At 39.4% G+C, this 13,278-nt stretch overlaps 1 protein-coding gene across 3 annotated transcripts in view; it reads left to right on the top strand.

Moving 5' to 3' along the window:
* Trip4 (thyroid hormone receptor interactor 4) overlaps positions 1-13,278 on the top strand; it is a 57,910-nt gene that overhangs the window by 12,960 nt on the left and 31,672 nt on the right. For all 3 annotated transcript variants that reach the window (XM_027411310.2, XM_027411309.2, XM_035443778.1), the window contains exons 6-8: positions 1,932-2,061; positions 5,033-5,248; positions 11,804-11,930. In XM_027411310.2, coding sequence (XP_027267111.1) covers positions 1,932-2,061; positions 5,033-5,248; positions 11,804-11,930 — 473 coding nt within the window. The remainder of the gene's footprint in view (positions 1-1,931; positions 2,062-5,032; positions 5,249-11,803; positions 11,931-13,278) is intronic.

Genomic DNA, 13,278 nt, shown 5'->3' with positions numbered 1-13,278 from the left:
TTGACTTCCACATGCATGCGGTGGCATGTGTACACATACATACGCTAACACTAAATTCTTTTAAAACAACATAAAATTTAAGACTATTTTTAAAAGGCATTTTTTTTGCCTTTTTTAGAGCCCCTCTTTTTTTTTCTTTTGAGAGGTAAGATCTCTTGTAGCCCAAGTTACTCTTAAACTTTCTGTGTAGTTGAGGAGAACTTTGAACTTTAGATACGCTGCCTTTTCCAAGGTATTGGGATTGTAGGTGTGTGCCATCATGCCAGGCTAAAACAACTTTTAAGAGGTAGAACAATGTGTTTATTAATTTCCATCAAAACTATATTTAGCTCTCACCTTATTTCATATTTTTTTCTTTCAACTCATTCACAAGGACTGGAGCTCAGTCCTAAAATCCATGTAACAAGGTGGGCTTCCTGCAGATGCCTGATTGGACACCTTCTGGCCTCCAGGCACATGTACCTGCATGCACACATACACAAATAAATAAGGCTTTTAAAATATTCTATTGACTGCTTATCCTAATTTGTTTATCTAGCTCCTAGCTATTGGATATTTAGACACTTTCCAAATTAGAAATAATGTTATAAATGGTCAACTTTGTCAACATACCTTTTGACTTTGTTGGGACACAATATTTTATGTTTTTGTTTTGTTTTGTTTTTTAGTTTTTCAAGACAGGGTCTCTTTGTGTAGCCCCAGCTGTCTTAGAACATGCTGTGTAGACCATGGTGGACTCAAACTCACAGAGCTCTGCCTTCCTCTTCCTGCCAAGTGCTGGGATTAAAGACCTGCCATCATCACCAGGCTTGTTGGGACACATTCTAAAGGATGTGGTTAATTATTTAAAGATACCTATTTATTTAACTATTTTTTATTTATACTGTTATAGCTCTGGCTCCATCTGGTACTGTCTGGGTTTAGAATAGTCTTGAACTCTAGGTAATTTTCCTGCCTCTGCCTCCTGAGTGCTGTCGTTACAGGTGTGTAAGACCGTGCCAAAGTTCACAAAAAATTTTTTTGAGGCTATTATCCAGCTGACCTTGAGTCCCTAGGCTCTGGTGGTCCTCCTGTAGCCTTCCATGTAGGTGAGTGTAGCATTTAATGATCTACCTTTTATTGTCTGAATAAATTCAGTACATTTACTTCCATCTTTGAACTTTAGTTTCCTAATCTATAAACAAAGATGATATAAACTTTTTATTGGTTATTTTGGCAAATATTATTCCTTTTATGCCTTATCATTTACTCCATTTTTGCACATTTCTGAAATCTTTCTTCCATTAATTAATATTTGGTTTTGATATATAAAAGTATATAAAAGAGGGAGTGGCAGGTGGATCTGTTCGAGTTTGAAGCCAGCCTGGTCTACAGGACAGTCTCCAAAGCTACAGAGAAACCACGGGGGGGGGGGGAGAGGGGGGGAAGCATATACATGATAGCTCTTTCCTCAGTAAAGTGGTTTTTTTGTTGTTGTTTTTATTGTTGTTGTTTGTTTTGATCTTAGGAGCTGTGTGACAAACACAGGCTCTTTATAGAAAAGCAGTCTAACACTGAGATACATTTGGTATTCCCTAAGTGGTCTAGATTTCTCTCTCTCTCTCTCTCTCTCTCTCTCTCTCTCTCTCTCTCTCTCTCTCAGATATTTTGTGACAGGGTTTCTCTGGCTGTCCTGGAACTCACAGGTAAATTTGTTAAATAAATAAAGGCCTAACTTTATTTATTTATTTATTTATTTATTTTTGAGAAACTGTTAGTGCCAGATACCACTTGATGTCGGTTGGGGCTGACCTTAAATGTTTTCATTTCAGTGAATGCTTCAGATCATCAGGCTAGAACCAGATCTGTAAATATTTTGTTTATTGCTGCACAACAATACAACAAATTTGTTCTATGGGCTGATACCATTTGCTTTTCTTATTGAATTTCAGGGGCGGAAAATTCTGGAAAGGTAGACCTCTCTACCAAGGACCTTCTTCCTCATCAAGAATCTCGAATTAAGTCTGGTTTGGAGAAGGCTATCAAGCATAAAGAAAAACTATTAGAGTTCGACAGAACTAGGTATTGTAGGGTTAAACTAACATGTGCTAAGACAGAAACTCATTCATTGATTCTGGCCATTAAAACATTATTTGGGGGGCTGGATAGATGGTTAAGAGATTAAGAGCACTTGTTGCTCTTGCAGAGAACCAGGTTCGATTTCCAGCACCTGTGTGGTATCTCTCAGTCATCTGTAGCTTCAGTATCAGAGGGATGCCCTCTTCTGATTTCTACAGTCACTAGGCACTCACTCACATAGAGCAAACACATGTACATGTAGGCAAAACACCCACATAAATTAATAAAATAAATATTACTTTGACACTTGATACCTTCTAACATGGAGTATAAAAGGGTCTATAACAGAGAAGAGCTGGATACTCTGTATTGGGTTTTTTTTAAATTGCATCTTGGCTTTTGTTTTGTTTTTGTTTGACAGGGTTTCACCATGTGGACCTGGCTGGGCTAGACCAGCCTGGCATCAAACTCAAAGAGATCTGCCTGCTTCTGCCTCCCAAGTGCTAGGATTAAAGTGTAGACTACTACATCTGTCTCCTCTAAATTTTTTTTTTAAACATTCTGCACAAAAAACTTACAGATCTGGGCTAGAGAAATGTCTCAGAGGTTAAGAGCACTGGCTGCTCTTCCAGAGGTCCTGAGTTCAATTCCTAGCAACCACATGGTGGCTCAAAACCATCTGTAATGAGATCTGGTGTCCTCTTCTGGCCTGCAGGAATATATTCAGGCAGAACACTGTATACATAGTAAATCAATCAATCTTTTTTTTTTATTTTTTTAAAGACTTTATTTATTATGTATATAGTTATCTGCATGCATGCTTGCACACCAGAAGAGGGCACCAGATCTCATTACAGATGGTTGTGAGCCACCATGTGGTTGCTGGGAATTGAACTCAGGTCCTCTGGAAGAGCAGTCAGTGCTCTTAACCTCTGAGCCATCTCTCCAGTCCCCTCAATCAATCTTTAAAAACAAAACAAACCAAAACAAAACTTACAGATCACATTTATTTAGTAACAAATTATCTAATTGTTGGGTAAAAAAAATTTAAAAACTGTATTTTCAAACCAAAGAGCAGCTGTGTTCAGTAAACCAGTTTATATTGCAGAACAATAAAAATACTACATAGACAGCATACAGATTTTTGTGCTAAAGACAGAATAGAAGAAAGTTTATATTAAACAAAAAATAAGCCAGAAATAATGGCATACTACACCTCTAATCCCAGCACTTGGAAGACAGAGGCAGGCAGATCTCTGTGAGTTAACACCTGCAGGCCAGAAGAGGGCAGCAGATCTCATTATAGATGGTTGTGAGCCACCATGTGGAAGCTGGGAATTGAACTCAGGACCTCTGGAAGAGCAGCCAGTGCTCTTAGCATCTGAGCCATCTCTCCAGGCCTGCATTAGACTTTTATAAAAATAAAATCCTGACAGACATGAGCTGCATACTTTCTACTTAACCCACAGCCCCAGAGTGCAGGAAGCACATTGTGAACAATGATTCCTTAAGCTCCCATTACAACCTTCCAAATGCCGACTATTCCACACTCTTGAAACCACTGTGAACCAAGATCCTGTATTAGGGAAACCACTGAAATACTTAAAGGAAAAACTGGCCCTGGAGACTTTATTCATGAATTCAGCAACTGTTTTTTTTTTTTTGTTGTTGTTGTTTGTTTGTTTTCCTTTTTGGTTTTTTGAGACAGGGTTTCTTGTGTAGCTTTGGAGCCTGTCCTGGCACTTGCTCTGTAGACCAGGCTGGCCTCGAACTCACAGAGATCCGCCTGCCTGAGCCTCCTCAGCAACCGTTTTTTAAAACTTGTATTTCCGGGGCTTAGAGAGATGGCTCAGCAGTTAAGAGCACTGGGTGCTCTTTCAGAGGACCCAGGTTCAATCCCAGCACCCACATGGCAGTTCACTGCTGTCTATAACTCCAGTCCAGGGAATCTGACATCTTCACACCAATGCACACAAAATAAAGTTAAATAAATTATAGAAACAAAAATTTGTATTTCCAGCTCTAGGAAGAGCCCAGAACTCTTACCTCAAAGAGCTCACTCTGTAACACAGTCACTTCCAGTCTTTTATTCACCATGATTTCTTCTGTCAGGGCAAATATATATAATATTTTAAAATTTTATTAGTGGGGAGTGGAGATGAGTACACATCAGACTGTTCATGTCAAGGCCTGTACCAAATCTTTTAATACAAAATCATTTTGTACCCTGAATATGAATGTAATATAATTGTCTTCCTTATCCTTATGTGCTTCACTAATTTGTAATTATGGACAAACAAAGTTTATGACTTTGGTGTAATCAATTTCTGTGAGCACCAAGTTTGTTTTCTGTAGAATGACAGGAAGGTTAAATTGTCAGAATTCCTTCCAGCTGTCAAGTTTCTTGTCATTATGATCTTAGAACTTGGGCCATGTGCTAATGAAGTGTAGATTGAGGAGGAGGGATATAGAAACTGTTACAGTAGTAGATGAATAAAGAGTCCTAAGTGTTAATAATTAAGCTAAGGGGCTGACACCAGCAGACAGATGGGTCTATCAGGAATAAACCAGACCTCAGTGAATTTTAGAAGGGGTAGGATAGTGAGTAAATTACTGGAATAACAACTGGTATCTGACAAAACCAGGGTACATCCCGCTTATCAGGTGCAAGATGTGATCCACAGCTTGGAGAGCTGGAAGATGAATGGACTTGTCAGAAAGAAAGGACAGTGGATTATGGTGGTATGTCTTCCACTGCCTGAGGATGAGATTAGCTCTAGGAGCAGAACTGAACCTTGCAGTAGACATAAGATATACACTGCAACTTCAAGTCAGGAAGAGCTTAGCCTGACTTGAGAACATTCTGGCCTTTCATAGTTGAGACAGGGCCTCTACAATAGCAAAAGTTAGTAATTAGTCCATATTTGCAACACATGACCTACTTGCTGTGTGTTATTTTTTTTTTTCTGCCCAGTATCCGAAGGACACAAGTCATTGATGATGAGTCAGATTACTTTGCTAGTGATTCTAACCAGTGGCTGTCCAAAGTTGAGCGGGAAACTCTGCAGAAACGAGAGGAGGAGCTGAGAGAACTCCGACATGCCTCACGACTCTCTAAGAAAGTCACCATTGACTTTGCAGGGCGGAAGATCCTAGAAGATGAAAATCCACTGGCAGAGTATCACAGCAGGTAAGTGTTAAGCCTCTGGTGGAGTCTGAGAAGAGGGGCAGGGTTTCCCTCTAATGTATCTGCTGTTTTGTTTATTTAAAAAGTAATGATGTTGACATTCCTGCCACTGGATGTGGTGGAGGCTGCTGGCCCTGCTGGGTACACATGACAAATGGTCCCCCCCCCCTTTTTTTTTTTTTCTGGGCCGAGTTCTGGGCTTGTGGTATTGAGTTTTGCTGTTAAGATCCTCATAATCTGCTGCTCCTAAAACCAATCTCATCTCCTAGCCCATCTGGGCCTGAGTTCAGAATGATTTTCAAATCTTGTAATGATTGTGAATGTTTGGGCCTGTTATCTAAAGGAGGAAGTACTTAAAAATTAATTACTCTTTGACATCTGTCACTGTGATCCTTCCCAGTTTCTTCCCAGTTCGGTTTCCCTGATGGGCAGTAACAGAACTGCAACCCTTGCCTTAGAGTAGTTAACAGCCTAGCAGTGGAGGCTAACACTGAACCACCACTTAGAATGTGACTGCAATCATGATCACGTGAAGCTGGAAGAGAGTAAAGAGGCATGTTTGGGAGGTCCTAGGAGTCACGAGAAGGAACATAACACTCAGGTTAAGAGCACTGGCTGCTCTTACAAAGGTCTTGAGTTCAATTCCCAGCAACCGCAAGATGGCTCACAATCATCTGTAGTGAGATCTGGTGCCCTCTTCTGGTCTGCAGGCATACATGCAGACAGGACACTGTACATGATAAATAAATAAATCTTAAAAAAAAAAAAAAGTAATGATGCCTGGGTGGTGATGGTCGTAACAACTTTAATCCCAGCAGTCAGAGGCAGAGGCAGGTGGATCCCTGTGAGTTTGAGGCCAGCCTAGTCTATAGAGTGAGTTCCAGAGCTATACAGCCAGAGCCACACAAAAAAAAGAAACCTTGTCTTGAAAATAATAACAATAAAAAACAAATAGTAATAATAATAACTATGATGGTAACCCAGTGTGTAAAGCTCTTGCTGCCCAGTCTTAGGACCAGAGTTCACATCCTCACAACCTGTTTGAAGCCATTATGCAGTACCACATATCTGTCATCTCATTGTTCCTATGGCAACATAGGAGACAGAAGCTCACAGGCCAGTTAGCCTGGTGTATGCAGTGGCAAACAGCAAAGAGAACTTGTCTAAACCAGGGCAGAAGGTGAGGATCATCAACCTCTGACCTCCATACATATACTATGACACAGATCTGCCCATACTTTCACACACATGCATGTATACATCTCATATGCACACATCATATACACAAAGATAAAAATAAAGGAATAAAAATGGTGGAGGGCACACAAGTTAGCTCGGCAGATAAAGGTCCCTGCTTGCTAAGCCTATAACCTGAGTTTGATCTCGGGGACCCGCATGGTAGAGGGAGGGAGCCAGATCTGAAAGTTGTCCTCTGATCTTCACAAATATGCTACATGCATGCGTGCACATTCTCACACACAAAATTAAAAAATAATGCTAATAATGATGATGGACTGGAAATATATCTCAGTTGTCTGGCATGCACAAAGCTATAGATCAACCTAGGTACCACACACACACACACATACACACAATTTTTATAATGATGGAATTCTGTATGACGGCATATGCTTGTAATCATGGCACTTGAGAGACTAAAGTCACAGGATATACACTATGAGGCTAGCCTGGGCTATATACTGAGTTACAGGTCAATCTGAGCTATATAACAAGGCCCTGTTTCACAAAAAAAGGAAAAAAAGTAAGAACAAAAATAATAAACCCAGCTGGGCGTTGGTGGCACACACCTTTAATCCCAGCACTCGGGAGGCAGAGGCAGGTGGATCTCTGTGAGTTCGAGGCCAGCCTGGTCTACAGAGCGAGTGCCAGGATAGGCTCCAAAGCTACACAGAGAAACCCTGTCTCGAAAAACCAAAATAATAATAATAATAATAACAATAATAATAATAATAATAATAATAAACCCTAGCACCACAAAAAAGTAAATAAGTAAAATGTTTGAGGCTAGGATTATAGCAAAATAGTATAGCATTTGCCTAGTATCCTCAGCTTGATCCCCAGCACTTCAAAAAAATAAAAATAAAATAGAAAATAATAATTGTTAATTTAGAACTGAAAATATATGGAGTAGCTGAAGATTTTCAGAATGAAGCATGAAACCATGCACATTGGTGCAGATATATAATCCTAGCACTTTGAGAAGATAAGACAAGATCAGGTGTTCGAGGTCAAGTAGTGAGTTTGAGGCTAGCCTGAGCTGTGTATTACTCTCTCTGATAAAACAAAGACCTAAAACAACAGCACCACCAAAAAAGTACAGTTATACAATAGAATAAATTAGTAAGGCATGCAGAAATGATACTTAGTTGGTAAAGTGCTTGATAACAAAGAAAAGGATCTTAGTTTGTTCCCTAGAACCTGCATTAAAAAAACCAAAAACCAGACAAACAAACAAAATTGGGCATGGTGATACTCCTGTTAACCCATAGCTGTGTAGGCAGAGACAGGAGGACACCTTAAGCTCCCCAGCCAGCCAACCTAGTCAAATAGTGAGGTTCCAGGTTCAGTGGGAGACCCTGTCTCAAAAAATAAGATGGAGAGTAATTGAGGATAACAGCCCACATGGACTTCTGGCCTTTACATGCACATGTTCATTTGAGAGTGTGCACACAGATATATACACACAGGATATTTTGATGAAATGCATGATCCAGAAAGAAACTAATATGTCTACTTTGTGTATTTGTGTTTGAGTGTATGCAGATATGTGTGTGAAATTGATAATGACTAACGTTAACATTGGCTTGGAATGAGCATGTATGTAGCTCAGTAGTAGATCGATTATCCAATATGTGTAAGACCATCATTCAGTCCTTAGCTGTACATACACAGAGAAATAATAATAAATGAGTGAAATGAAAACAAAACTAACATTTTTAAGCTGTAAGGAAAGGATTTCATATATGATGTTGAGATGATTAACACCACTTTGGAAAAGTTATAGGTTAAATCTCTACCAAACTACACTGTGATAGTAAGCTAAACTAAATCAGTGGATTTAGTGGGACATGATAGTACACAATTGTAATCTCAGCACTCAGAGGGCATAACAGGAGGATCCCACCCGGCCAGCCTGGGCTACATAGCAAAGCCTTGTCTCAAAAAAATAAAAATAAGGGCTGGATAGTGATGGCACATGCCTTTAATCCCAGTAGGTAGATTTCTGTGAGTTCAAGGACAATCTGCTCTATCAAATGAGTTCCAAGACAACCAGGGCTACAGAGAAACCCCGTCTTAAAGAAGAAAAAGAAAGCATACACACACACACACTCTCTGTTTTTGTAAGTGTATGTGTATTGGCTTATCAAATTTGGTTCAATTTTAAAAGTTGAGAGAGCCAGTGAGACGGATTGGTATAGAGCTAGTCAGATGGCTTACTAGAGAAGGTACTTGTCATTCAGGTCTAATAACCTGAGTTCAATCTCCAGAACACAGAACCAACAGTGAAAGGAGAAAACTGAACCCCAAAAGTTGTCCTTTGACCTCTACAAGTATGTCATGGCACACACATGCCCACACTCACACACACACACACACACACACACACACACACACACACACACACAGAGGGAGACAGAGACAGAGAGAAAGAGAGAAATAAAATAAAAAAATTAAAAAATATTTGGCTTTGATGAAATGTAACAACTTGCTCTTTTTTCCCGTTCTTTGAACTTTGAAATTAATACGTCAGAAAAACTAATTCCCTCCCCACTTTGGAATGTGGTATTTACATAGTGTAATTATTGGTTTTGAAAGTTATTCAGATAATGTTCTTCTCTAACTCTTTAAGAAATCTCTCCATTGCCAGCTGGTGATGGTACATGCCTTTAATCCTAGTACTAGAGAGGCAGAGACAGGTGAATCTCTGTGTTCAAGGCCAGCCTGGTCTACAGAGTAAGTTCTGAGACAGCCAGGGCTATACAGAGAGACCTGTCTCAAAAACAAAGCAAAACAGAAAGAAACCTCTCCATCCTGACAAGTTGCCTACTGCTAAAAAGTTTATTTTCATTTTATGCTTGCATGCTTTATGTGTACCACATGCATACATGGTGTCTGCAGAGGCCAGAAGAGGGCATTTCTTCACCTACAACTGAGTTACAGTTGTCAAACTCCATGTAGGTGCTGGGAACCAACCCAGGTCATGTGTAAGAACAGAAAGTGCTCTTAACCTCAGTGCCATTTGTCAAGCCCCTGTTGTTATTTTGAGACTGGGTTTCACAATGTAACCTGGCCTGACTTGGACCTTACTGTGTATCCCTGGCTGGCTTCAAACTGATGTTGATCCTCCTGCCTCAGCGTCTTAAGTGTTAAGATTACAGGTGTGGGGCTGGAGAGATGGCTCAGAGGTTAAGAGCACTGACTGTTCTTCCAGAGGTCCTGAGTTCGATTCCCAGCAACCACATGGCTCACAACCATCTGTAATGAGATCTGGTGCCCTTTTCTGGTGTGCAAGCATGCATGCAGTAATTGTATACATAATAAATAAATAAAATCTTTAAAAAAAGATTAAAAAATTAAAAATTAAAAAAAAAAAGATTACAGGTGTGTAACACCATGCCCAGTTTCAGTTTTGTTACATTTATTTTGTTCTGTTTGGGGGGTTTTGTTAGTTTTTGTTGTGTTTTGTTTTGTTTGTGACAGGGTCTCATGAAGTCTAGGCCACATTCTTTGCCAAAATATCACAAGAATGATCTCTAGGTTACTTACTAATATTCTTTCCTCTTTGAAACCTCTTGAGCTGGGCTGTCATAATCTACATTATCCTCAGCACCACTGTCTTCCATGCTCCTGCTAGGATGGCCCAGTAAGTCTCACTTAAAGCATTAAATTTCTCTCCTAGTCTAAAGCCCCAAAGTCTTCCATATTCCTACAACAAACGTCATGGTCAGGCCATGAATCACATTAATACCCCACTCCTGGTATCACCTTCTGTCATAGTAAATGTTCTGTTGCTGTGAAGAGACACCATGATCAAGGCCATTCTTATAAAGAAAGCATTTAATTGGGGGCTCGATTACAATTTTGAAAGTTTAGCTCATTATTATCATGGTGAGGAGCATGACCACATGCAGTCAGGTGTGATGCTGGAGCAGTAGCTGAGGGCTACATCCTGACCCAAAGACACAGAGAGAGGATAGGCCTGGCATGGATTTTTGAAACTTTAAAAAGCTCAAGTACAGTGACACACTTTCCCCAAGAAGGCCATACCTCCTAATCCCTCTAAGCCTTTCAAAGAGTTCTATTTCATGGTGACTAAACATTCAAACATATAAGCCTATGGGGGTCATTCTTATTCAAACCACCACAAGACCTTATCTCAAAATTTAAAACAACAACCAAAAAAATGCCATTCTAACACATAAAAAATAATGTTTGTAATAATGTTTATTCATAGTTCTTTGCTTTAGTTTATGCTAGTAAATTTGTGCTCTAAAAATATTAGTTTAAAGAGGAGAGGAATACTTGTTTTAGGCTGGTGCACGCCTTTAATCCCGGCACTCTGGAGGCAGAGGCAGGCTGCTCTCTGTGAGTTCGAGGCCAGCCTGGTCTACAGAGTGAGTTCCAGGACAGCTAGAGCTGTTACACAGAGAACCCTGTCATAAAAAAAAAAAAAAAGTAAGCACTGCATGTTGGACAAGTAAGGGGCCTCCTTAAAACTTCTGAGTGTTAGAACTCAGAGTGTTGAACATGAAATGTCTCAGTGGGTAAGAGACTATGTTGTTCTTGCAGAAGACCCAAGTTCAGCTCTCAGCACTCTTGGGTGACTCACAACCACCTGTAACTCCATCTCCAGGAAGTCCAATATCTTTGGTTTCACATGGCATCTACATGTACAATTATACACAGACACAAAAATATGTACATTGTTTTGTTTGTTTGTTTGTTTGTTTGAGACAGTGTCTCTTCTATGTAGTTCTGGCTGTCCTGGAACTCATTATGTAGGCATGGCTGGTCTTAAACTCACAGAGATCTACCTGCCTCTATCTCCTGAGTTCTGAGAATAAAGGCTTGCACCATCACATAGAGAAAATCATAGATCTTAAAAAACAAAACAAAACAAAAACCCCCCAAAAGCAGAAACAGAATGTTTTTGTGTCTTGAAGCAAGGATAGAGTTCACATTAGCATGGAGGAGTGGAAAGGGAACCAGTAGGCAGAATAACTATGGTTCATTTAGTAGATGAGTTGGTTGTTTTAGAATCCTCTTCTCTGGGTCAGGCTATTGCTAGGCATCTTTTCTAATCCTGGCATGTTGTTGTTCTTGTTAAATAGATGAAAGAGTAATGTGCCCTGTCTGTTTTCCTTAGAATTCTTGGTACAAAGAGAAAGAAGGTGGAGTTGGGAGCAGGGAAGGTTGTCTATGTCCACAAATAAAACTTTCAATTCCAATTTATCACTAAAGGGTTGCATATGGTAAGTTTGGACACTGAGTATAGAAGATTACCAATTATTGCTTCCTTTTGATTTGTTACCACAGACTAGATGAGACAATACAGGCCATTGCCAATGGAACTTTGAATCAGCCGCTGATGACATTGGATAGATCCTCTGAAGAGCCTTTGGGAGTTCTGGTAAATCCCAACCTGTACCAGAGCCCTCCCCAGGTTAGTGAATATTTTTTCTAACTGATTCTGAGACAGTTTTGACCCCAAATAGTTTTCCTTTCAAGTATATCTGTTTCTTAGACCTTTAGATACCAATTTCCTCTCAACATGCCCACAACACTTACTCTTGCCCAATATTTTTTCTAATTTTTATTATAACATTTCTGGTAAGATGATCTGTTATCTTCTAAATATTATCATTTAAATATTTTAATGGAGTCTGATGTATTTTGTGTGTTTCTAGTTATGGTATATGCAACTGTGTATATGTTTGCATGTGTAGGGCTGATGTGTATGTGCATCACATGTGTGCATATATGTGTGTAAGCTACAAGCTGAGTACCTCCTCTATTACTTCCCACCTTACATCTTGAGGCAGTACATAATGACTGTGGTTTTAGGGCCTGGGAGTGTACTCAGTATAGCTCAGTAGTAGAGTGCTTGGCTATGTATGAGGCCCTGAATTTAATCTCCAGCATTGGGTGAGGGAAAAGGATTTTGGAGTCATTGGTTATCTTACTTTGAAAAAAACATTAGCCATCCTTCTTTATTTCCAAAACTTGTTAGTCTCTACAATTGCCTACAGCCTCTAATTGAATTGAATTACCTGTAATTCTCTGTTAACATATAGAGTGAGAACCTTATTTACAGTAAGTAGTGTTCTACCTTCCTTTTTAGGACACAAGTTGTTTATTTCTGAGTAATAGAATATTTCATACAATCAATGGTCAGAACTGCTACTCCAACAGCATCGGTTTATCTTTTTTTTTTTTTTTAATGCCTTTATTGGCTCTTTAAAAAAAATAACAAACAAACTTCATTTTATGTGCTTTGGGATGAAGGTGTCAGATCTCTGGAACTGGAATTACCAACATTTGTGAGCTGCCATGTGGGTACTGGGAATTGAACCCGAGTCCTCTGGAAGAGCAACCAGTGCTCTTAAACACTGAGCCATCTCTCCAGCCCACTGTTTAACTTTTTTTTTTGTCTGTAATTATTGTTTACCTTTTTATGGTACCAATATGAGACTCTAAAATATCACATGAAGAATTATGGACCAAAATGTTGAACTCTTCCTGGAAAATTATCCAGAATCAAACATAGATCATTAATAAGTATAAAGTAAAAATAATTAAAATAACTATTGTAATAACTTTGTCTTGGTTGTTATGTATTTTCTAGAGAAAGGTAGAATTGTAGAGACTTCAGCATTGTATTTGTCCTTTAAGATGGGACATTGTGGGGGGCTGGAGAGATAACTCAGAGGTTAAAAGCACTGGCTGTTTTTCCAGAGGTCCTGAGTTCAATTCCCGGCAACCACATGGTAGCTCACAGCTATCTATAATGA

The sequence above is a fragment of the Cricetulus griseus genome, chromosome 4, assembly GCF_003668045.3.
Source record: "Cricetulus griseus strain 17A/GY chromosome 4, alternate assembly CriGri-PICRH-1.0, whole genome shotgun sequence".
In the NCBI taxonomy this organism is placed as follows: domain Eukaryota; kingdom Metazoa; phylum Chordata; class Mammalia; order Rodentia; family Cricetidae; genus Cricetulus; species Cricetulus griseus.
This window is presented reverse-complemented; position numbering and strand designations above follow the sequence as displayed.